Raw genomic sequence first — 26,542 nt, 5'->3', positions numbered from 1 at the left:
GGTTAAGAAACAACAAGAATTATTTAGAGGGACTGACGAATGTTAAAGTATTGTAGAATAGGGGGAATCTGACAGAACAAGAAGAAGAGTAATTGCAGAATGCTAAGCAGAAAATAAAAGATTACTTTGCATGCATGAGTTTAGAAAGATAGTTAAGCAACTGTTTTTGATGATAATGCCAGTGCACAAAAACTTTTTGCACAAAGACTCAGGCAACAGAAAGTAGAAAGGGTTGTTGTCCAGCTTAGGAAGCCTATAACAAAGAAGATAACAAGAGATCCTGTAGAGGTACCAGAAATAGTTCAGAAATGTTATGAAAGTCTGTATAAAGCAGAGAAATATGGAGATCAAGAAAACGTACAAATGGAAGTGCTTGTGAAAGAATTAAACTTGCCAAGGTTAGCGGTAGATGAGGCTCAAATACTAATAGTTACGATAGGAAGAAATGAGATAAAAATGATGATGTATAGCCAATCAGCAGGAAAGACCCAGGAATGGTTGATATTCCTGTGAAAGTCTGGAAGCTAGGAAGGAAAAACTGATAAAGATCTGGCAGGTTTTTTTTAACAGTGGTGGCTGTAATACCTAAAGATGGTAAAGACGCATCAGATCTAGCCTCATACAGGCCCATTTCAGTCCTAAACCATGATTATAAAGTATTTATGTTTGTAATGGCTAGAAGAATGGCAAACTTGATAGATGTGAATCATTGTGGTTTTGTGGAGGGGGAGGCAAGCATTTGATAACATTAACAGAACACTGATCTAGAGGGAGGTTGAATGTAAGAAAATACCACTGTTGTTGGTGGGTCTTGATGCAGAGAAAGCATTTGACAGAGTAAGCTAGGAGTTTCTGAGCAGGGCAATGGAAGCATTTGCATTCCCTGATAAAATTATAAGGTTGAGGAGGATATATGAGAGATCAGAGGCAAAAATTAAAGTGGTTGTGTTCCTCTCTGATAATTTCTGTTTGAGCAGAGGAACCAGGCAGGGGGTTCCTCTTTCCCCTTTTGTTATTTGCATTATATTTAGAACCACTGGCAAAGAAAATATGGGACTCAGAAATGCAAGGATGTAATTGGTTTGGTAGTCAACAAAAGCTGGCGCTATTTGCAGATGCTATTATTTTATACTTGATAAAACCAGAAAAGGACATTTCTGTGTTGTGGAACATTTTAAGGCAGTTTCAGATCTTTTTGGGATACAAAGTTTAGTGAAACTAATACAAAGGCAATAGTTGTAACTTATGTACCCAAACACAAATTGGTTCAGCAATATCCATATTTATGGGGGCATGATAAAATGAAGTACCTAGGAGTATGGATTAAAAAGGATTCTGGTGTGGTGGCTAAGGATATGTGGGAAGAAATTAAACAAAAGATAATACAAAAACTGACAAACTGGAAGCTCTGTTATATGGATATGAATAGTAAGATACAAGCAGTTTATTGATTTATTTATTTGTTTTATTTGTTTTATTTTACATTTATTTACCGGGAGAGTCTGACTGGGCAGGTTGTCCATTTTCAGTGGAGGCCCGGGGAGAAAAGCTCCAAAACAGTACAAAAGTAACAATACATAAATAGTCACATATATTTGCAAAATTATGTATAGGAATAAACAACAGAGTAAAGTATCATTCAGCATTAAGAATGGCAATAAAAATGTACATATACAAATACGTTTAAGAAAATACATTTAAACTATTTGAGGGAAATTCTTTCTAGTAATTAGGATGAAAACTAGAAGATAGAAAAATAAATCCTTAACTTTTTGCCTGACATATAGACAAATTAGCGTATGTATCTATATATATATATATATATATATATATATATATATATATATATATATATATATATATGGAGTTTGTGCAGAAGCTTTTAAGATGCAGTTAAAATGATTTTAGTCTCTTTAGTCTTATACATTAGGCATATTTTTATCAACCAGAGAAGTGTGAGTAGCAATTAATAAAGAGTTGAAGGATTTTATCTGGGAGAGGGTGACATCAAGAGTCAAGTGGGATAAGCTGATTCTTCGAGTTGAAGAAGGTGGTTTAGGGTACCTGATTTGAAGGGGCATTTCAGAGCTACACAGTTAAGGCACCTGTATATAACACAAGCAGAAACATATAATTCAAAGTGGAAAGGTATGATGATGAAACAGGGGTGCTCAAGAAACAAAAAGAGATTGGAATTTTGGATGCAGATCCTTAAGGAAAATAACAATAACCAGGTAATATTATATTCATAAAGTAGCAGAAAGTATTCTAAGAACTAAGCCAACATGGGAACGGAGAAAGTAGATTCTCTAGATAGGGATAATTGCAATTAGGGATACAAACAATAGGCAAGACGGGGATGGAATTTATTGGATTAAACTAGTAAAAGAACAAAGATATTGGTAGCATATAGATAGGGAAAGGTAATAGAATGGATAGAGGCCAATAATTTATTTGGACTGCAGGACAGAGGCCTTCCCTTTCAGTGATTGATATTAGAGTATAGGCAAAGAAAAAGGGAAAGAAATTGAGGGATCCTGAGGGAAAGACCAGCACAGGTAGAGTTTTTAGTAGAATCTAGAACAGAAGCTACTGTTAAAAAAATGAGTAATTAGTACAGCATACAAAATATTGCATGATAACTATAAGAATCAAACAGAGGAGGTTACAAAGTATTGGGAAGAGAGATTGGATAAGCAGTTCACAAAGAAATAATGGGAATATATCTCTCAAATATGCAACAAAGTCTAGAAAATGTAGGGTCTTTAGTTGAAGGTGTTTACATAGGTACTTTTTATACCCCAAGTAGACTCCAAAGATTTTTTTTCCTCAGGTAGACAGCAAATGTTGGAGGTGTGATGGAGATAACTGGAAATGTATTTTCTGAGAGTGTAATGAGTTGGCAGACTTTAAAGATATCCTGTAGACTGCTCTGTCAGAGATACTGGGTGAGCAAATTGGTGTAACTATGGAAATTATTTTTTTTATCTATGATACAGAATTGGAATTGCCAAGGCATAGAGTAGGGCCTTGATGAGTCTAATTGTGGTGGCTGCCAAAAATGCAATTACTAGAAAATGGAAATCAAAGTCTAAACCAACCTTACTAGAAGTGGTGATTATAGTAATGCAGATAAAACAACTGGAACTAGGATCTTTATAAAAGGGTAGAAGCAAATTACATAGAAAAAAATGGGAACTGTGGGAACAATACATGCAGAGAAGGAATGAGGCTTAAGAGAAGGCAGGATTTCAATGAGCTATGTAATGTTTGACTGACAGTGATTGGATAGATTATAAGTGAAGCACAATGTTTGTAACTACAATTATGTCAATATGGTTTGTGGTATATAATGTTTGCAACTAAAATTATGTCAGTATGGTTTGTTTTCATTTTATATAAATGTATGATTGCCTATGTTGTACGTGATAATTTAATAAAGATGTTTCTTGTCTAACAAAAATATTTTTTTTGGTGCTAAAAAGACTGAGGACCTCTGGACAATATTAGAATTCAGTCATCTCAACCAGTATGTCAGACAAATGAAGTTCTGGATGGTCACAAGACAGCCAATCCTCCCCTTGTTGAGGAAGGATGATTGGATGTGCTTGATAGACCTTGAGGAGTCTTACGACCACATTATGATGAACAAGAGATCCAGAGGATTTCTCCACTTCTGGATTGGAGCCAGACATTTTCAGTTCAAAGCCATGTTCACCAAGTCACTGGCGGTGGTTACAGATCCTCTCAGGACTCCTTGCTCCACCTTTGCGCTCAACTGGATATTACAGTGAACTTAGACAAGTCCAAGTTTCTGTCGGTCCAGACAATAGAGTTTACAGGTGCTAACCTGGATAACACATGCCATATTGAGAGACTTTCCAGAAAACAGGTTGACCACCATACACAATCAAGCTTTACATGTCCTTTCCTGATAGAAACCACCTATGAAACTGTTTCTTCAGCTACTAGTATCTGTGACTGTCTCAGTTACTTTGGTTCTCTTAGCCAGATACCACATGAGGGTTCTGCAGTGGACACTTTCTATATAGTTGTCTATCAGACATCAACCCATGAGTTTTTGAGTATGACTAAGTGACATTTGCAGGACACACATGCAATGGCGGCTCAAGTCTTTGAAAGTATCCAAGGGCTGCCCCATTTGTACCTCCTTCTCCCAAGGCCATGATTACCATGGACACTTTCCAGCTGTAGTGGGAGGAGCATTACATGAGAATGATTGTCCAAGGCACATGGTTTCCCCCTGTGGCCAGTCTTCACGTCAGTGTTCTGGAGATGAAGGAAGTCCTGTTAAAGTCACAGGCTTTTCAAGACACCTTGCCTCTAGAAATGATGTCCATTCACTTAGACAGCATGTTGGTAGTCTGGTACATCAACAAGAAGGGGGGAGCACAGTCATATCCGTTATGTCGAGAAGCAGTGAGAGTGTGGCAGTGGGCAATATCTTCCAGCCACTTTCTGATAGCAACACATATCTCGGGGAAATTGTGTTCTGGTGGACAGGTTGAGCTGGTGAATCCTTCTACCTCACAAGTGATCCTTCAGTCCAGTGGTGGCAGAGCAGATTTTCTGCCACTGGGGTCGACCATGCTACAGTCTTTTCGCCTGCCTGACAACATTAACTGCAGGAGACTGAAATGTGGGTCTGAGCATCCCTTAGAAAGGGAAGTCACAGAGGGATGCTTTGACCCCCTCCCCACCCCCACCCCCCAGATTCCTATATGCTTTTCTTCCTACCCCTGTCATCCCAACATTTTTACAGAGAGCATCTGAGAGGAAGATCACAGTTATCCTCATGGCTTCTGCCTTTGACAGATGTGGATTCTCTCCTCTGTAACTATTTGGTACACCCACCTTGGGTACTGGACCCCAATCCAGATCTTTGTCTCACCCATCAGGAGTGCCTCACCTGGGCATTTAAGCCCTTAGATTAGCCACTTGATTTATCCACTTCCAGTGATAGCTAGTCAGTCCAGGCTTTCTTTCCTAGTAATCCACATTCTTACATCATTCCAAAGACCATCTACCAGGAATATTTGCAAAAGTGAATGGAATAGATTTTCTGTTTGGGCCTCTAAACATAATCTGGACCATTTTAGCTGTGCTTTCTACTATTTTAGACTTATTGGCTTCCCTTTTTCACAAGGGGGCAGTTACTTTGCTGTAAACGTCCAGCTAGCTGTCATTTCAAATTTCCATATTGCAGAAAATCAATCATCCATTGCCTGTCTTTGATTATCCAGGGCTTTCTTAGGGAACACTTTCCTTCTTGTGTCCCCTGTTATCAATTCCACTCCTTGGGATATTACTATGATGCTACAAGCTATTGCTAAACATCCCTTTGAACCTGCAGCCAAGGAGGACATGAGATTTCTGGCCTGGAAAACTTTGTGTGTAACTATCACAACTACAGGCTCTGTCTTGCAAACCCCCTTACCTTGTTTTTCATAAGGATAAGGCATCTTTGCAGACAAATCCATCTTTTATTCCTAAGTAGCTACTGAGACTTTACTAAACCAATCCATCAGTCTGCCAGTTTTCATCCCGAATTTTGCCAACAAAGGGGAGTACATGCTGCACCTGCTGGATGTGCATCATCAGCTTCATTTTTATCTCTGCTGTACCAAGAACATTAGAAGGTCTGCTTAACTGGTTTCCTTTGGCTTTTGACAATGAGACAGAGTCTCTAAAGTGATTTTATCTAGATAATTATCTGATATCTAGATGATTATCTGACTGCATCTCATGCGTATACAAATATATGGGCCTGACCTTGGCCAAACCATTAAAGCTCATTCATCTAGATTTGTGTGTACTTCTGCTGCCTTATTCTCAAGAGCTTCTATTGATGATATTTACACCATTGCTCAAACTTTCATTTTTCACTATTAATTGGATTTGCTCTTCAGAGATATGGTTGCATTGGATTCAGCTATTCTTCAGAATATCCTTCCATGACACCACCCCAAGAGTTCATTAGCTGGAGAGACTGTCTCATATGTTGAGGAATGAATGGAAGAGACAACATCAGATACAACATTACATACTTAACATAACGATAGATCTGTGTTGTCTGCTTCCATCCTACCTCAACTTCCCACCCTCCTTGACCCTTCCATCTTTTTGGAAGTTAATTTTCATTGGTTTCTGGTGTGATCATATGGTCTGTCTCTTGGGTATATTCACATGCTCTTCTAGCTCCAGAGCAGAACATAAGCAGAGTATTGCATTTAAGGGATCTGTTTTCTTTTTGAATGTATAGGATGTCCTTAGTTATGGATTTACAGACAGACTCGATCTGATCAATCTGAGGTAATGTTAGGGACAGGAGGGGATTATGAGTAAGAGAAGGAGCCTGAACTTTGGATCCAAAGTCTAGAGGGGCCAAAGTTGGATCCAAGGTCAGAACTGAAGGCCCATACATTAAAGAAGGACAGAAGCAGATACCCCAGATGGTTATGGTAATATGTAATTTTCATTTTTAAAATGAGCAGACAACAAGAGGTTAAGTTGCTTTCATCCACAGGCCACATTTCCTTATTTATTTTATTTATCCTTTGTTGACCAGGTTAGTCCCACTAGGCTAGTAGCCTCTTTTCAGAGGAGATAAGAGGTGGTATTTATACTACCAGGGGAATTTTGGCCACTGCATTAGAGAACTTCCCCTACTCTTCTTGATTTTTTTACATCCACCTGAGCTACCACCAACTCGAGCAGATGTGGGCCTCAGTGTAACATCTCTTTTTAGATTGATTTGCCAGAAAACCTCAGATTTTATGAGGCACAGATTAAAACTTGAGGCAAAGCCAGGGACATTTTGTGAAATCAGATACAGTTTCAACTTTACTTCAGTCAGCAGAAAAATCCTTTATGTGAAAAACAGACTTCTTAAATGCAATACTCTGCTTGTGTTCTGTTGTGGAGCCTTCTCAGACTTCAGCAAATATTTATGCATGAGAATATGTAACAGAATGTCATGTAGCTTGGCTAGCAGTCCTCAGATGACAATTAATTTAATAAAAAGTGCAATTTCCCAGTGTACTTCATATGTTTACTATATTAGTCCTGTAATGCCAGACTTTAAAATAATCAAATGACAAGAGGTGACAGACGAAAACATGGTAAAGTCAGAGACAGTCTTCAATATTTGAGTAATTTCATCTTTGTTTCACACAAACATTAGACAGAAAGTAGTGCAGTCAGACTTTAAACTGGGGGGAGACAAGTTGCTTTCATCCATACTTATCAAATGGCAAGAAGGTAAGTTACATTCATCCACAGCCAGCCCCCCCCCCCCAATCACTTAATTGGTGCAGTCCTCAGTGATTTGCCAGGAAATCAAAAAATGTATGAGTCATAGACCAAAATGTGAGGTAAAGACAGGGAATTTAATTTTAATTTTACTTGTTGACTACTGTTGTTGTGTAAAACAGTCCATCAGACTTTAAACTGAGCAAATAGCAAACAGTTTTTTTCCACAGACAGCCTGCAGTCCTCCCCCACCTTCTCACACCCATTTACTGACTGTAATGTTATATCTGGTTGCCTGCTAAGATAAAAAGAAAAAATCTCTGTATCAGTCCACAGCTGTCCACTGTACTATTTAATATTCATGTCTTTTTGCTTCTCAGCAAATTGTGGGAAGGTAAGGAGCAGCAAGTTACAGCATGTTGTGTAGAATCATTAGGTTGCATTGATGTATGCATTTTTAGGTAAAAAAATAATTTCTTTGCCTAAATATAAAGAAATAAAACAGATCCATGCTGTGCTTAGACAAATGATACGTATTGCTGTCCGTGTCTATCATTTAACGCTTTATTTTTAGCAAAAAAAAAAAAGATTTTGTTAATGATTTTGTTTAGCACATAAGCTAACTAAAGCAAGTTCGCAAAACTTTTTAAAACCAAATTATTTTGTTGGCTGGCCATGGTTCCTAGGCATCTGTCTGAATCACCCCTTATGTAATTCACCATTGGCTGCAGAGTTCAAGTCTGCTGCAAAGAAACACCTCTTGCTGGTCACACTTTCTCTCTCCCTTTCCCTCTCAGGCGCTGTCTGTCTAAGCACAAAAAATGCTTACAGTACTCATTCCAAAAAGTCCATTTGATTTAATTTTGATCTAGTCTGAAAACAGTTATATTCCAAAGTGGATGGCACATTGCAATATTTTGACTGATATAGGGGCAAAAGTTCTTCTGTAGCTATTCTTTCTTTTCTGTAAGGTTCGAATTTTTGGTATGTTCTCTAAAGTTATAGCAGCTTTTTGCTTATGTACATTTCATCTGCTAATGACTCAGTGTACTACAATTCATTTGGTAATGGTTTTGTTAAAAGAATAAAACATGCTTGTCTACTGTGACCTGCATTTTTCTTGATAGATGTTTCTGTTACATAACATAGACTGTACACATTGACATTTCATTGTAGTGTAGATTTTTTCATCCTGTGGTGTACTTGCTATCATACACCACACCACTGCTGTGGAAGCAGTTGACAAATGTGCCAAGACTGTTTTGTCTTGCCAGTCATGTGTTGTGCACAGAACATGCTTTGGAGGTGAAACACCTCATGATCTGATGTTACCATTGTTATTCATTCCTCAACTGTTGGGTTTGGATCTGATTCTCGGATCAGACTTAGCTGCTTCTTCCAGATCGTAGAACACTACACTGTTGAGCTCATCTCTTTACCCATAATGCCCCAGATCTCATTTGCCACCATAGCATTTGGACATAGGTCACCAAACTCTCAAGTGAGCCTTTAGAGTTTTTTATGAGTTAGGTGTGTTTCTATATAATTCTTACGATGTTTATATCTTTCACTCTTTTCCTCCCTTTAACCCTTGTTATATCTAAGGTTATAACTTTATCCATGTATTCTTAGAGTATTCTTCATTACCATTATGGTATCATGTCCCTGTATAGTACTTTTAAGTACTCCTTTTCACATTTATCATTGTTGGTAATTTTCTTTTCTTTTTCTGTATTAAAAAAGGGTGTTTCAACCTTATTCTTTTATTACACTTGCATCTGCATTATAATGTCTGATAAACCTTCATGGTTTAAAAAAAAGTGTGGCCTGCTGCCACAAAATTCCCAATTCATACACAAATTCAAAGTATGTGTACTGTTTAAGACATTTTCATCTGGATTCTGACTGTGACATTTGTAAGGGATTTAAGTCCTGTGCCTTAATTGGCTGTAAGAATAAGTTATTTCTTAGGGTCTTGCTGCCCTCTAAACCTGAATCTACAGTCTCTGGGGTTTAAACCCCCAAACAATTGGAGAAAAAAGGACATTCTCATTCAGAATAACCTTGTAAGAGCTCTCCAGATCTGACAATGGCTTCTGCTTCAGTTCCTTTCTCAGAGACACCTCTCAAACAAGCTAAAAAGTCAGATCCAACTGCTTCGGATCTGAGACCTAGATCCTTAAAATCACCCTGGATCCATTCACCTTAGTTACTGTCACAACCAATCACCTCTTGGCTCCCATCACCCTTTTTGGCACAATCTCTCGGCATCACTCAAGACCATCATCCTTGGCCTCATCCATTCCATCTTCCAGGAGTCTAACCAAAGCAGATACAGACAGGATGATGAGGAAGTTTCTGAGGACACAGGTACAAGTGGAATTCTTCCAGCTCCAGCCCCATTGGGACCGGAAACCCTTGTGAATACTACACCTCCAATGTTCACTCCTTCTCCAACTCCAATGTTCACTCCTTCTCCAATCCGATCTTTGGTTTTGGAGCCATCGGATCCAAAAGTCCTCGATTCATCTTCCTTGGATATGAAGATGTTGTCATCTTCGACTCCAGTGGTATCTGTAAGTTGTCAGGCATTGAGTACTTCGGAGCCAGACAACTCTCAGAGCCATAGTGTTGGAGCTGGTTCCAGAGTGTTAGATTCAACTCCAAAGTTGCCGGAGCCATCTCTACCCTTCAGAAGATCAGTGCTGGACAGCTCAGCTCTGACTCCCGCCGGAGGGGTGAAGGAAGCCAATGGTCTGTAAGCCTGCCTTATCAGATCTGTCAGTTTCTCTTTCTCCCAGGCGTTCTGCCTTTGAGGTAGTGGAGAAAGCATTCTCTATTCTTAGAGATCAGACTTCTATAACCTCTTTGGCTCTTGACTCCACAGTCACATTTGATTCTGCATCCAAAGCTTCACTCATCCTTCCTACTGGGACATCTTGAACCAGAGTCCAGACCCCCTAGCAGGGTATATTTATGTCTTCCAACACCTCCTCGGAGCACCCCACTGAGGAGTTTCCTCGGAAGAGGAAGTGCAAATGGAGGCACTTAGACTCTCCACAAGAGTCTATCACCGAGGAAATGGACTTTGACAAAGGGGAAGGGTCCCTCAAATCACCACCTGATGATGTCTCATTTTGGAGACATCTTAGAACTCCTAAAACAAAGGGTGGTTGGTCCCCCGATAACCATTCCCAAGAGGAGCCGGTGTTCCTGGAGGCTTTTGGTGCTGGCCCATCTACCTCCTGGGTGACTTCACCCAACACTGAGCTTATTGATTTAGTCTCTCAGTGGGCATGGAAGGAGCCAGACACAACTGAGCCATTCCCTAAGAGACGAGACAAGATCCTGGCACCACCTAAGGATAGACCACACTGGAGTAAAGGAGTACCTGTTGATGTTGTGGTCACAGCCGTGGCCACGGAGAAGGAACTGCCAGAGCAATGTTCTTATGTCCATCACCCTAACAGGGAGTCTAGGGCACTGGATAGGTTTGGGAAGCATATCTATGCTTCAGCAACCTTCGCTCCTTGGCACATTTTATGAGACTCCAGAGGGATTTGATCAAATAGCTTTACAAATCCCTCTCTGGGACCATATCCTCTGAAGTAGAGAGTGCTATTTTCTCACAGTTGGCTACCCTTCAATCTCATCCATGAGTTTTCTCTTCCACACGCTTCAAAGATACCTACCAAGCCTTCTTCATTGGCTTCAGCTGTTTTAAAGCTGATTTTCATACCCAACAGTTTCTTGGAGCCTTTATAGAGTAGGACTTCTCTGAGAGGGATCTCTCCTTCTTCCTTGCTTAGTCACCATGTATTCATCCCTTCACTCTTTCACATTCTTCCATAGCTCTTCAGATTGGGGCTGTATCATCAGACCTTTCTTGAAGATCCAGATTAGGATAGGTGTCCTGCCATCACCCTGTGTTTGGAGGCCCTTCTTGTCCTATATTAGCTCCCTTTTCAGTCCATATTTTGGCACTGGTGTCCCAGGAGCCATTACATCATCATGTGCCTGCCTCATTGGTGCTGAATGGTTCTTCAACTTTAGACTCTGGGGTTCCTTAACTGACACACTTGACAAAATGGCCTTTGGAGTCAATTGGATCTCTGGACTGGCACTTTGACATCAAGACTTCAACAACGTCTTTGGAGGCATCTTGTGTGGCACTCTTTTTGGTGTCAGACACTTTGGCTTTGGAGATGTTGGCGCTGATCCCATCCTCAAAACCTTCTTCATTGTTAATCTCTGGTTTGCCTTCTTCAGTGCTGCACACTTCTTCCTTTGAAAGAGTGGTGCAGACACTCAGTGTGGGCTCCCCAGATCAAATAGACATGAGATTTGCTTTCAGGGTTATGAGGATCATAGCTTCTTCACTGAAAATAGATGTGCAGGCTACTTTAGTGTCATCTCCAAACCAGGACACTCAGCCTTCTGTGTATCTGCAACCTCATGCATTCCAGGGTAAGACCTGAGGAAATGGTCTCAAGAAATCTTTAAATATGCAGTCAGAGTTTTCTGAGGAATCAGTCGTATCCTCCACCCAACATACCTAGAAAGAAGATATGTGAAAAAGACGGATTTATTCCCTTAGGGAGTCTCTTGCATCAGATACTGATTCATACGATTAAGTGGATTCTCCCAGTCTCTCTCTAGAAAACACCACTTTTGGTGAGATCTTGGTATTAATATGATATAGGGAGTCTTGGCTGACAGACCCACCCTCTCAGGATGAAGAGGTTATTTTTGAGGCCTGTTACTCATACTTCACTGTACTTCTTGTTTGGTGGCTGCCAGGTGGGCATGGCAGGGGCCAGATTCTTCAGAGTCCATTCCTCGCAAACCTGCTAAAATGCTCAGACCCATCCCAAAGATAGATAAAAATCTTAAGGTTGACTCTATTATTGTGTCTGCTTCATCTGAGAAAGAGCTTACAGAAGATACACCCACTGTTTTTCCTCCCCACAAAGAATCTAAGGCATTGGACAAAATAGGGAAGCGGGCATATGTTTCAGACACCTGTCCTCTTAGGGCCTTGAACTACTCCAGTGGCGGGAATTGCCATCAGAGGGTAACTAGCTGAACAAGCATTAGCCTCATTGAAGAAGCCACCCAGTCAAGGTTCTAGAAAACAGTTAAAGACCACATTGATCACAATGTTGAACATCACAATCCTCTTCATGTATGTCATGCACAATGCAGCCAGTGGAGTGGCCGATACCACAGGTTGAGGCATCACTATGAGGCTTTATGTCTGGCTTTCCCTTTGTGACTTTGCAGATAACTCTAAGGTGTTCTTTAATTGATTCATAATTGATCCATACTAGCCCAGGCACATTTGTTTCCCCTTCTTAAGCCATGTCTCATGGAGCTCCTATGATTACTAAATCCCAGAAGAGATAGCCTCTCCCATCCTTCCAGTTCTCCTCAGCTGGATCTAGACAACCTGAAACTGACTACTTGTTTTTTTTTTCCAATTCCAGTAATGTCTACCAAAGTTATCCACATTATTTTTGTGTCTCAAAAGTAATCTACAGAAAAAATATTACTGCAGAAAATGGAAATGTTTTTCTATTTGGGCAACTTCACAAGGATTAGATCCTAGCCATGCTTCAGTCCATGACATATTTTCCTTTCTTGCTGAAATGTTTACGTTGGACTCCAGTTTTACTACTATCATAGTGCACATTTCAAACATGTCCAGTTTTCTTAAGGGTGTGGATTCCTACTCCTTGGCCTCTCACAGTTTATGGAAATCATTTCTAAAAGGAGCTTTTCTTCACCCTCGTAAGAGAGCCTTTCCTCCTTGGGACCTTAATTTTGTTTTGAGTGCCCTAAACAAACTCTGTTGGAACTAGTATCTTCAGCACCAAGGACATTTCTTTCTTGTACTTGAGCTAGAAGAGTTTCTGAGCTTCAGGCCTTATCCTATGTCTCCCCATATTTGATTTTTCACTAGTATAAGGTGTCTTCATGCATGAACCCTTTCTTGTTCCCAAGGTAACATCTGACTCAAATTTAAACCAACCAATTAATTTGCCAGCATTTTCTCTATATTATTCTAATAATGTGGATGTGGACAGACTGTTAATATTTCAGTTTTATAGAACTAAACCTTTCAAGGATTCTTAACTTTCTGTTTCTGTTGCCACAAATAGACAAGTGACACATGTTTCAAATGCGTCTCTTTCTAGTTAGCTCTCTGACTGTATTACTTTTGTGTGTTCTACGAATAATCATCCCCTTCCATGCAAGCCCATAGCTCATTCCACTAGGTCTGTTGCTGCATCTGCAACCTTATTTAGATATTACGCGGTTGATTCTGTCTGTGCAGCAGTAACTTGCTCTTCATTGCATACCTTTGTCAGGCATTACAGTTTGGACATGATTTTGAGGTCTAGGGCTTCGTGTGGAGCTGATATCCTCAAATGTCTCTTGTCATGATTCCATTTAAGTTTTATTGGTTAGCTTGGGATTCTGACCAACAGTCATATCAGACAGATGGGATGAATAGGATACAGTAGTTATGTAATAAGCAGAAATCTGGATCCTTTCATCTGCATCAACATCCATCAGATATGACATCCCTCCCTCCTTCCCTTGTCCAAACTGACATACTGGAAGACTTCCCCAGCCCTGCCTGGTCTTTAGGAAAAATTTCTCTGGTTTAGGACAAGCAAACTCATTCTGAGGTAGTGAAAAGAGCAAGTGAATTATGGGAGGAAAAAAATTAAAGGGTATTGATGCTGGAGTGCTAGTTTTGCCATCTTGTATCCAACAAGCAATCTGAAGACCCAACAGCTGTATTGGCCGAAAGGATCTGCTGTCACGGTAAGTACATAACTACTGTTTACGTATCTTGTTAGTTTCATGACTGGAAGGTCAAGTTTTATGTTAACATTTTATACGTGTTTCAAAGGACAGTGCTGTCCTTAAAGAAACTGTAAGCTATACATTTAGTTTGGTAACCTGTAAACTGACAGTACAGCTTTCTGGCTTTGCTTTGTGAATGATCTATACTACCTGTATTGGGAGATGTCCAAATTTGGATGAAATCTAACCAACACAGTTGGGTCAAAGGGCAGCACTGGCTTTTTCCCCTATAGTTTAAGAGACACTAAACTGATGTTCTGAAAGTATTGTCATTGATGGAAATGGGAAAAAAAATCATTCCATTTGTTTGCCAGAGATAGCTGATATGTAACTATGGATAAACTGCTTTATGTCTGCCCAGAACTTCTGAATTTAGAATGTGCGGTGAATGCAGATGAACATAATAGTGTTTTTCTGCAGATGTGCACTTTTCCTGAAGTGCTGATTGCTACTGCTGTGTGGAAATTAACTCTGGATGTTCATTTTCACTACACATTGCTAGTTACACACTTAATGATACGTTATTCCTTCTTTATTAATAGTGCAGTGTCAACAAAATATTGTTTAAAAAATAAATAAATAAATAAGAACAGGTGGCTAATTTTATAACTTTTAAGATTTTTGTCAGGTTGCCATGTTGAACTTTATAATGCCTAGCATTTCTTGGAAGTTTAGCTATAGAGTGTATATGTCATCAGCTTCATTTTAGTCATAAAGCTCATATTAGCAAGGTGTTGGATTTCATTCAAAAATTTTTTTGCAGCCTGAAACGTGAGATGCGTAAACTTGCTCAGGAAGAATGTGGATTTGAGGAACCCACTGTGGCCTTGGCCTTTGTCTACTTTGAGAAACTGGCTCTTAAGGGTAAACTGAACAAGCAGAACAGAAAACTTTGTGCTGGTGCCTGTGTTCTACTAGCAGCCAAGATCGATAGTGACCTGCGAAAACATGAAGTCAAACATCTTATTGATGTAAGTAGGTCAGAAGTGGTACACATTGCACTTTACACAAGAGATGTCACGTGTTTTATATAAATTCAAAGTCAAAATATTGTTAAACTACTTGTGATAGTGCAGCCTATAATATTTCAAAAAGACAAAAGGCTGTTAATCTCACAGAGTGGCATTTTTATATTTATCCAGTAATGTAAACAGTTTAGGCCAAAACTTAGGTACTAGATATCTTACTAGTCCTTATCTTAATTTGTTTAAATTATATTTAAGAACTCAGAAAAAGGAGGTATAAATGATTTTCCATTTCTTAGTTCTTGATTTTTAACCAACTACCAAGAGACAATAAAGAAGTATAATTTATCTTTACTAATACATGTATGAATTGGAGTGTTAAATAAAATTAAATATTTAGTTAACTGGAAGCTACCCAAGCACAGTGCTTGAGCAAATTATTGAAATTTTGTCCAAAATTCTGTTAACCTGTTAGAGTCTTAAACAATACTTAAACCATATGTTGTCAAACAGTTTACATCTCCAGCTATGGGTATTATCATTTTTTCTATTTTTTTTCTTCTGTGCATATTAGGGAAAGGTGTGGGTATATATTCTAAAGTAAAAAAATCTTTCGAAAATTACAATGACATTGAACTTCTAGTTGAATCTAGTATCCTGTCTTTATCTATATTGACAGGATTTGAATCAACAGTGTGATTCAGATAGTCCAGATTTTTTAATACCTGATTTATGTGGTAATGTAATTTTGTATAGCTGAGACAGAAGTGTGTTGATTAATTTAGGAGTATAGATTATATACATTTCAACAATAGTAAACTGGTCTGTTTTAGTTTTCAGTCATGTAATGTATCTTTGATTATATGTTGATGTGCTGTATCAATAACCGATACTCAGGATCTTGTCTGTACTTATGCAAAATAATATTAGTTAATAGGACAGTGGTTCCTTTTGACAGTTAAACCAGTAAGATAAACCATTATGTCTCCATTCTATCATTTTTATAGCCTTAGAATCTTCCGAATACCTTCACACTAGTATTTACTGAACAGTAGAATAAATTCATTTCTTTAATATTAGATATTGTGTTCTTTGGAGTGTATATATAAGAATGTTGACACCAATAAACTTTTGATCAAACTCGGTCTATCTTCAGATGTAAAATATGTCATATTCTGTTTGGAAATTGTTTTTCATAACATCAATAATATTCTAATAGACAGTGTAAATCAAAAATATTTAATTGATGTTCATCGTGTTTCACTGTTGCAGTCATTACAGTTGGGTTATCCTGCTGGCAGGCTACCCGCAGTCGGCCCGAGTTCCAAAGTCTAGGTCCGGTGTCGGTTGCTTTCGCCTCCTTCCTGACGTCAGTGCGCCAGGGGTATAAAAGATGCAGCCGACGCCATTTTCTTCAGTCTTTCTTGCCGCGTGGTGCCCGAAACAAAAGCAGTTCGCAAGTGCCAGTTGGCCGACTCCTGAGATTTTCAAATTCGAATTTCAGATCCGAAGTCTTCTTTAAAGCTAAGTACCCCATTGGAGAAACTTTTTTCTTGCTCCAGACCGATGTCAGAAAAAGTTAATAATTGTATTTCTTGTGGGAAGCAAATACCTCATAAGGACTTTCATTCTTACTGTATTCCTTGCCTAGGCCCTAACCACGACGTTGCTAGTTAGATTTAACCAACGTACTATTAAGCGTCGGTACGATTTTGCATTTCATTACTTTGGCAGAAGATTCAATTATATAATGCCGTCGGAACAGCCGACTACCGGAGTTTATAAAAAGCGCAAAGAAAAAGAAAAGGACAGGCATCCGAGGTCCAAAACCGATGACGAGGCTTCCGTTAGGCCTGTCGCCGGTTCTCAGTGAGGCACTTTCGCAGCCCCTAACGCCCGCTACCTCAGAGCCACAGGCCGCTTCCGACTCCCATGTGGAGCCGACTAGGCCACTGGAAACTCAAGATATTGGACACTCGGAAACTATTCCCTCAGATGGGTCTGGAGCCGCTGAGCAGGATTCGGCTTCTGAGGGTGTTTTCAGGCCTACACAGTTATATGTAAAGCCATCTTCAGCTTCAAAGGCAAAGACTAAAGCAGCTCTAAAGACAAAGAAACAAGTACAGCATTCTCCTGGACAGGCCTCCATGCCTAAAAAACAGATGCTTCAAATGGCCGAAGACCTAATTACTTTGATCAGGGGTTCCCATCCCCCTGTTGATAAGAGGCCTAGGCAAGCGATAGAATATGAATCTTCTGATCAGGTTTCCATTTCTTCTGATTCCTCTTCTGAACAGGAATATTCCCTTCCTCCCTATGAGGATTCTGATGCTGAAGTATCTATCCCTTCAGCCTCACCTCCTGAGGATTATTCTTTTGGGGAGACCCTGCATACTAAGAGGGAGCATTTCCTTTGGGAGAGCCAAGATTACTCAGAATCCAAGAAAAGGCTCAGAGACTTCCTTTTATTACCCCAGCACAGGCCCCTTGCTATTCCTCCTGTTTTAGACATTGTAGATGATGTATTTTCAGAGTCCGGTCTGTCTCCTGACTCTTTACCACCAGCTCCTGTTAAGCCAGACAGATACTACAGGGTTCCTGATTCTCATAAATTTCTTTACCAAAACCCTGCTGCTGACCCAGAAACTATTTCTCAGGGTCCCAAGGGGGTCAAGGCTTCCACTGCAAAAAACCCTATTCCCTCTGATAGGGATTCAAGGGCCCTGGACAGATGGGGGAAAAAGATTTATACTTCTGCTACCTTGGCTGTAAGAGCTTTAAATTGCCAGTTTCATATGCGTAAAATATCAGCAATATCTTATGTCACAGCTTAAACAGAAAATGTTGACAAATTCAGAATGTGGAGAAAACAAAGAAATGCAGGATTTATTGCATGCAGCTGAACAAGTGGGAAAGCATACTTTGAAATGTGGTTTTGATTCTCTAGAGGCCTCCTGCAGGGCCGCAGTTACAGGTTCTGTCATTAGGAGGCATGCTTGGTTAAAAGAACAGAATCCGCCCGATCATGTTAAAGCAAAACTACTAGATGCTTTATTACAACATGATACCTTGTTTGCTGTTAAAGCAGAAGAGGTGTTGAAGAAAATGGAGGACAAAGCTAAATCTATGCAAACAGTGAAGGATTTCTTACAGGTACAGCCTCCCAGATTTAGCAGGAGCTGGCCTACAAAGAATTGGTCCTTTCCAGTGTCAGACAGGCCACAAAGAGGCAGATACAGACACCCCAGAGGCAGATCACAGCCCCAAGGCTCATACAGGCCTAGCAGAGAGGAAAAATCACAGCCATACAGGAAACAGTCTCAATGACTTCCCCATGCCAGCACCAAGCACTTATCTTCTGGCAGCTCCTTTGGGGGGGAAACTAGCACTTTTTTCACAAAATTGGCACATGATGACCCAGGACAAATGGGCCTTAAATATCGTATCTCAAGGCTACAGGTTCCACTTTTGCACCCTGCCAAGGCCAAACGGTATGCCAGACCTGCCACGCAATCAATGGGCGGAGGCACAAAAACAAGTTTCATCCCTCATGGACATGAGAGCCATTCAGCAAGTACCACAGCAAGAGCAGGGACAAGGATTTTACTCAAGGTTATTCTTGGTACCCAGAAAGGACAAAGCCTCGAGACCAATACTGGACCTGTCTATCCTAAACACATTCCTGGATATTCCAAAATTCAAAATGTTAACTCTGCAGCAGCAGCTTCTGCCCATGCTGGGCAGGAAGGCTTGGCTTGTGACTTTAGACCTAAAAGAGGCATACCTGCATGTCCCAATCAGACAATCATGCAGAAGATACCTCAGATTTATAGCTGGCTCAATGCACTACCAATTCTCTGCACTGCCCTTTAGCTTATCTACTGCACCCAGGGTCTTCACAAAATGCCTGGCACCAGTAATTGCATTTTGCAGACAAAGAGGAATACAAATATATCCTTACTTGGATGACTGCCTTATCCAAGCAGAGAACAAGGACATCCTACTACAGCATCTGGTGTTTGTAAAAAGATTACTAACAGGTCTCGGGTACACAGTAAATGAAAAGAAATCAAAGCTCGTACCCTTTCAAGAGATAATATTCCTGGGTGCAAGCTTAAATACAACTGCTCAGATGGCTTATCTCACACCAGACAAACACAGACAACTGACTACTTATTTCAAAATGTTGGCAACAAAGACCCAGTTATCTGCAAGAAAAATTCTGCAGGCTTTGGGCTTCATGGCATCCTGCATACTGCTAATTCCATATGCAAGACTGCATATGAGGAAACTTCAATGGTATCTGAAAAGTGTTTGGACTCAACATTGCCACAGCCTGGAAACAATAATTACCCTCATTCCCTGCCTGCAACAGGAGTTTCGATGGTGGGCAAAAGCCTGTCACCTCAACACGGGACAGCCATTTACCTTACCTACAACAAGGCAGATATTGACAACAGATGCATCAGATTATGCCTGGGGGGGCCCATATGGCAGGAAGATGTATTCAGGGCACAAGGTCCACAAGTCAAATGCATCTACATATCAATCAAAAAGAGATGCTAGCTGTTCAGAATGCCCTGACAGCCTTCAAGGATCAACTTCATCCAGGACAACTACTGATAAAGATGGACAATACTACAGTCATGTGGTACATAAACAAGCAGGGGGGCACACATTCCTACCCCCTCTGCAGACTAGCCATGAACTTGTGGGACACAGCACTGACTTACCAAGTACATCTGCAAGCACAATTCCTGCCAGGAAGGATAAATACTCTGGCAGACGAACTAAGCAAAAACCTAATGGATCCCCACGAGTGGAAATTGGATCCACAATTCTTCAGCATGATAACAAGGAACTGGGGATGCCCAGACATAGACCTGTTTGCCTCCCCTCACAACTGCCAACTACAGAGATTCTGCACAAGGATTTATCACAAGCAAGCATGGAAAGTGGATGCTCTATCTTTTAGCTGGAAAAACCTAACAGTATATGCCTTTCCTCCTCTGCCTGTCCTCCCCAAGGTACTCCTCAAAGTCAGACAAGAGAAGCCAAAAATGATACTGATTGCCCCAGACTGGCCCCGCCAGCACTGGTACCCATTCCTAAAGAGCTTGTCTCAATGCCCAGCTTGGACATTACCTCAAATTCCTCACTTATTGACCCAACAAGACAGTCAGATACTGCACAGCCAACTCAGGACCTTAAACCTGGCAGCATGGCAGATAATGTAGCCATTCAAGACACACCTCTCTCTAAAGCAGTGATGGATGTTATTTTGGAGGCCAGGAGGCCTAGAACCAGAAAATATTATGCAGAAAAATGGAAGAGATTCTGTGCTTGGAACCAGGCACTAGGTATTGACACGACTGATGTCCTTCAAGGATGCATCTGCAGTCATAACAAATGGGTTGTCCTGCCTCAGGCAGCCCTTCGGTCGGCCGGATTCCAAAGTCTGGGTCTGGCCTCGGCTGATGTCGCACTTCACCCGACGTCATAGCTGCTGGGTTATAAAGGCATCAGCCGACGCCATTTTCCCCAGTCTTTCTTGCCGCACGGTGCCCGAAGCAGAAGCTGTTCGCAAGTGCCGGTCAGTCAGATCCAGAGATTTCAGCGTACCGAAGACTTCTAAAAAGCTAAGTACCCCGTTGGGGACTCTTTCTTGCCTCAGCCGATGTCAGACAAAGTAAATAATTGTTTAACTTGTGGGAAACAAATACCTCATAAGGATTTCCACTCTTACTGCCTTCCTTGCTTAGGCCCAGACCACGACGTATCAGCTTGTTTAGCCTGTGCTTCCTTCAACCGACGGACTCTTAGACGACGGTCGGAGTTTGCAGAAGAGTTTTTTGGCTCCACTTTTGCATATAAAATGCCGTCGGAGACTCCGACTACACATTTAGCTAAAAAACGCAAAGAAAAGGACCGACACTCGCGGCCCGCGGTTTCGACTGAAACCACGGTTAAGCCTACTGCGAGTGTCTCGGTTTCGGCTGAAACTGAGACCTCGGTTCTCCCTTCGGCCGAAAGCATGCCTCCGATAACCGAGGCCACACAGGCCATGGCTGAGTCGGCTACAGAAATTCCTGCTGTAGTAGCAGGCACACAAGAGTTGTCTGACACTATTCCGTTGGACATCTCTACTCCTGCACGTGGGGCAGCTAGACCCCCTGCTTCTATGTCTATCAAGGCCTTTTCCAGGGCTAAAGCAGACAAACTTTCCAAGGCCTTACCTTCAAAAGCTCCCTCTCACAGGCCTACCTCAAGTTCCCAGATTCTCAGCCTTGCTGAGGACCTTATTTCTCTGATCAGGGGAACCCATCCTCACCCAGACAGGGCCTCACGACCCCCTACTGAAAAGAGGCCTAGGACTGAACCCCCTGAACCTCTGTCCTCTGACTACTCCTCGGATGGTTCAGATGTTTCGGACCATCAGGAAGGCCCGTACTCACCTTATGAGGATTCTGATGCAGAAGACTCCATTCCTTCTGCCTCACCTCCAGAAGAATTTTCTTTTGGGGAAACCCTACACTCAATGAGGGAACACTTCCAATGGCAGGGTCAGGATTTTTCTGATTCTAGGAAAAGGCTAAGGGCTTTTTTACACTTACCACAGCATAGGCCTTTAGCCATTCCACCTGTACTTTCAGTTGTTGATGATGCATACAATGATGCCAGTACTGCCCCTGATTCTCTTCCCCCGGCCCCTGCAAAACCTGACAGATACTACAGGGTCCAGGATTCACACTACCACTTGTATAAGGCTCATGCTGCAGACCCAGAAACCATTTCTCAGGGCCCTAAAGGTGTTGCAGCTGCCACTGCCAAAAACCCACTACCATCTGAAAGAGAATCTAGAGCATTAGAGAGATGGGGTAAAAAGGTTTATACATCTTCTACTCTTTCTGCCAGGGCTTTAAACTGTCAATTCCACATGATACAGTACCAGGAATTTTTGTTAGATCAGCTGAATAAAAAACTGGCCTCTCCTGAACCTTTACACCGTAAGTCCCTTCAGGATTTGGTACACAATTCTCAGCAGGTCAGTAATCTTTTCTTAAAATGTGGCTATGATGCACTGGAGGCTTCATTTAGATCAGCTATGACTGGAGCAGTGATTCGAAGGCATGCCTGGTTAAAAGAACAATCCTTACCAGACCATGTTAAGTCTAAACTCTTGGACGTCCCTATGGAGAAACAAAGTTTGTTTGGCTCCCCTGCACAGGAGGTTCTAAAGAAAGTGGAAGAAAAAGCAAAATCTGTCCAAACAGTCAAGGAATTTTTGCAGGTCCAACCTCCGAGGTTTAGCAGAAATTGGCCTTCAAATAATTGGTCCTTTCCAGACACCTCCAGAGCACAGAGAGGCAGAAATAGACGCCCAAGAGGCAGAGGTCAATCTAGGGGTGCCTACAGGGGTCATCAGTGGCAACCTGCCAACCAAAGAAGTGCCGCCACAGCTGTGACTGCAACCACTTCTACAGGACAGACACAATGACTTGGCTCTGATTCCGCCTACCAGGGAACAACTGGAAGCACCCTTGGGCGGAAAGCTAGCCTTATTCTCAAGAAATTGGCATTGTATTACAGGAGACAAATGGACTTTACAAACAATAGACAAGGGCTACAGGTTTCACTTCCATACTCTACCAAAAAAGAGAGGAATGCCAAACCTTCCACCAAGCCAGAAATCAGAGGCTCTAAAACAAATCATCAGTTTACTAAGGATGAGAGCAATAGAAAAGGTACCACCTATGGAACAAGGCCAAGGATTTTACTCCAGACTATTCCTTGTACCAAGGAAAGAAAATCAATGGAGGCCTATTCTCGATTTGTCCGCACTGAACACATACCTCATTGTTCCAAAATTCAAAATGCTGACCCTACAGCAACTTCTTCCCATGTTGAGCAAGGAGTCTTGGCTGGTGACTCTAGATCTCAAGGAGGCATACCTGCACGTCCCTATACGACCAGATTGCAGAAGACACCTCAGATTTCTTGCAGGATCAGAGCATTATCAATTCTCAGCATTGCCCTTTGGCTTATCTACTGCTCCCAGAGTATTCACGAAATGCCTGGCATCAGTAATTGCTCATTGCAGGCTTCAGGGAATTCAAATCTACCCATACCTGGATGACTGCCTAATACAAGCGGACAACAAGACAAAATTAATAAAGGATTTGGCCACTGTCATGCAACTGCTGCAAGCCTTGGGATACACAGTCAACATACAAAAATCAAGACTAGTGCCATCCCAAAGGATAACTTTTTTGGGTGCAGTACTGGACACAATAACTCAGATGGCTTTTCTCACAGAGGAAAAACAAAAGCAACTACCAGTCTATTTCATGGCATTAACAAGACAAACTCAGCTTACTGCAAGGAAAGTCCTGCAGGCCCTGGGTTACATGGCATCCTGCATAATATTGATCCCACACGCCAGGCTGCATATGAGAAAGTTACAATGGTACCTAAGGAATGTATAGTCTCAACACAGACACAGTCTAGAAGCCCAGATACCAATCATTCCATGTCTGAAAAAAGAATTCCTGTGGTGGGCTCAGGCCTGTCAGATAAACAGAAGATTGCCTTTCCACAAACCACATCCAAGGCAGACCATCACCACGGACGCCTCAGACCTAGGCTGGGGGGCACACATGGAAGACAAGTGTATCCAAGGCCTATGGTCACAAGACCAGCTGAATCTACACATAAATCTAAAGGAGATGCTGGCAGTGAAACATGCAATCGAGGCATTCAGGCCATTCATCCAGCAAGGACACCTGCTGATAAGGACGGACAATACCACAGTCATGTGGTACATCAACAAACAGGGAGGCACGCATTCATACCCTCTATGCCGGACAGCAATGGACCTGTGGAACTTGGCCCTGAATCTCAACATCCAACTGCAGGCCAGATTTGTACCAGGAAAAGAGAATTCACTAGCAGACAGCTTAAGCAGGACTACTACGGATGCTCACGAATGGATGCTGCATCCAGATATTTTCAAAACCATAACAAAGAAATGGGAAATGCCAGAGATAGACCTGTTTGCCTCCCCACACAACTACCAACTGAAGAAATTCTGCTCAAGAGTATACCACCCACTTGCCTGGAGGGTGGACTCCCTTTCTTTCAGCTGGAAGGACCTGACAGTATATGCCTTTCCACCTCTTCCTTTGATGTACAAAGTTCTACTGAAGATCAGAGAGGAACAGCCAAAGGTAATTCTGATAGCTCCAGACTGGCCGAGGCAACATTGGTATCCGCTACTCAGAAGCATGTCTCGGACGCATTCATGGCATCTACCTCTATGTCCTTTACTTCTAACGCAGAACAATTACAAGACCCTGCATCCAAACTTAAAAACACTGCAGCTAACTGCTTGGAAAATTGCATAAAACAAAACCAACTTGATTTATCTCAGAGGGTTAAGGACATTATCCTGGAGGCTCGCAGACCCTCCACAAGGAAAACATATTCAGCCAAATGGAAAAGATTCCTCATTTGGAGTGCAGAAAAGGGAGAAAATGTCACTCTAGCAAACCTAGCACACATCCTGGAATACTTAGCAGAACTGTTCCACAATGGCCTGTCCTATTCTTCCATTAAGATACATGCATCAGCAATTTCAGCAGAGTACAACATGGATCCTCCTGTCTTCTCTCATCCTCTCCTCAGACAATTTTTGAGAGGGATCAAAAATGTAAAGCCTCCAAGGAAACCACCTTTGCCTGCATGGGATCTCAATTTTGTGCTAGAAAAATTAACACTTCCCCCTTTTGAACCAGCAGCAACAGCAGCCTTACAGTTCTTATCTTGGAAAACTGCCTTCCTGCTAGCAATCACTTCAGCAAGAAGGGTATCTGAGTTACAGGCATTAATGGCAGTGCAGCCTTTCCTTATCTTCCATCAGGATCGAGTGTCTCTGAGAACCAGTCCTACTTGTATGCCAAAGGTGGTATCCAGGGTATCCTTGAACCAAGCCATACATCTACCTACATTCTTCCCCAACCCACAGAATAGGGGGGAAAAACTACTACACACCTTGGATGTACACAGACAACTGCGCTACTATCTGGACAGAACCAAGGCCAGCAGAAAAACTGACCAGCTTCTGGTAGCATATGCAACAGGAGTGCAAGGAAAAGCAATTTCAAAACAGACAATCTCAAAATGGATAGGAAATTGCATTCAATTCTGCTACTCATTTCATGGAAAGACAACTCCTGAAAATATCAGGCCTCACTCCACAAGAGCTACAGCCACCACTACAGCTTTCCTACGAGGAGTGGCTACCAAAGACATTTTAGAAGCTGCTACTTGGAGCTCCGTGCATACATTTTCCAAGCATTATAATCTTCCTTTATACTCCAGATCCCGAGCAGGTTTTGCAACTGCTGTTTTACAAGGGATCTTAACTACACCAACATTATCTTAGTGCCTCCTCCCCCAGTTTGGCTATGGTATTCTACCCATTTGTTATGACTTTAGATGCATCCTTGAAGGACATAGTACAGTTTTGTACCTACCATAAATGTAGATGTCCGATAGGTATGCATCTGCAGTCAGGATTACCCACCCTCCTTCCCCTCTGTGGTATTCCTAGGGTACTTACCCCTCCTTTAGCTAGCTGGGGGAATCTATTATGGTGTATTTGTTTGTATGTATATATGTATATATATATTTGTTGCTTTCTACTGTTTGGATCTATTTGCATTTATCCAAATTTAGCCTTCCTAGAGGGCACCTGGCATCTGGGGCAAGAAATACTGAGGAAAATGGCGTCGGCTGATGCCTTTATACCCCAGCAGCTATGACGTCGGGTGAAGTGCGACATCAGCCGAGGCCAGACCCAGACTTTGGAATCCGGCCGACCGAAGGGCTGCCTGAGGCAGGACAACCCATTTGTTATGACTGCAGATGCATACCTATCGGACATCTACATTTATGGTAGGTACAAAACTGTACTTTCCAAATATTCCTCAGATTTTGCAATACTTAACTGAGATGCTGGATAAAGGCCTTTCCTTTTCATCAATTAAAATTCATGCCTCTGCCATTTCAGCTCATTACAATACAGAACCACCTATTTTTTCTCATCTATTGCTAAGGCAGTACCTCAGAGGGGCCAAAAACATAAGACCTCCAAGGAGAGCACCAATACCTGCTTGGGATCTCAACTATGTCTTGGAAAAACTCACACTGCCTCCGTTTGAGCCAGCCTCTGCAGCTGATATAAAATTCTTATCCTGGAAAACAGCTCTGCTCCTAGCAATAACCTCTGCTAGACGAGTCTCAGAGTTACAGGTACTCATGGCTGTGGAACCTTTTATCATTTTCCATCCTGACAGGGTTTCTCTAAGGACAAACCCTACATTTATGCCTGAGGTAGTGCCAGTGTGGCCCTTAACCAAACAATTCAT

The 26,542-nt window shown here is 41.6% G+C and overlaps 1 protein-coding gene across 1 annotated transcript in view; it reads left to right on the top strand.

Moving 5' to 3' along the window:
- CABLES1 (Cdk5 and Abl enzyme substrate 1) overlaps window positions 1-26,542 on the top strand; it is a 1,875,674-nt gene that overhangs the window by 1,587,077 nt on the left and 262,055 nt on the right. Inside the window, exon 9 of the mRNA XM_044065364.1 lies at window positions 14,912-15,119. Coding sequence (XP_043921299.1) covers window positions 14,912-15,119 — 208 coding nt within the window. The remainder of the gene's footprint in view (window positions 1-14,911; window positions 15,120-26,542) is intronic.

The sequence above is a fragment of the Protopterus annectens genome, chromosome 3.part0 (genome assembly GCF_019279795.1).
Source record: "Protopterus annectens isolate FY-2018-M chromosome 3.part0, PAN1.0, whole genome shotgun sequence".
In the NCBI taxonomy this organism is placed as follows: domain Eukaryota; kingdom Metazoa; phylum Chordata; order Ceratodontiformes; family Protopteridae; genus Protopterus; species Protopterus annectens.
The sequence above is the reverse complement of the archived record's forward strand: the minus strand, read 5'-3'. Positions and strand labels throughout refer to the sequence as shown.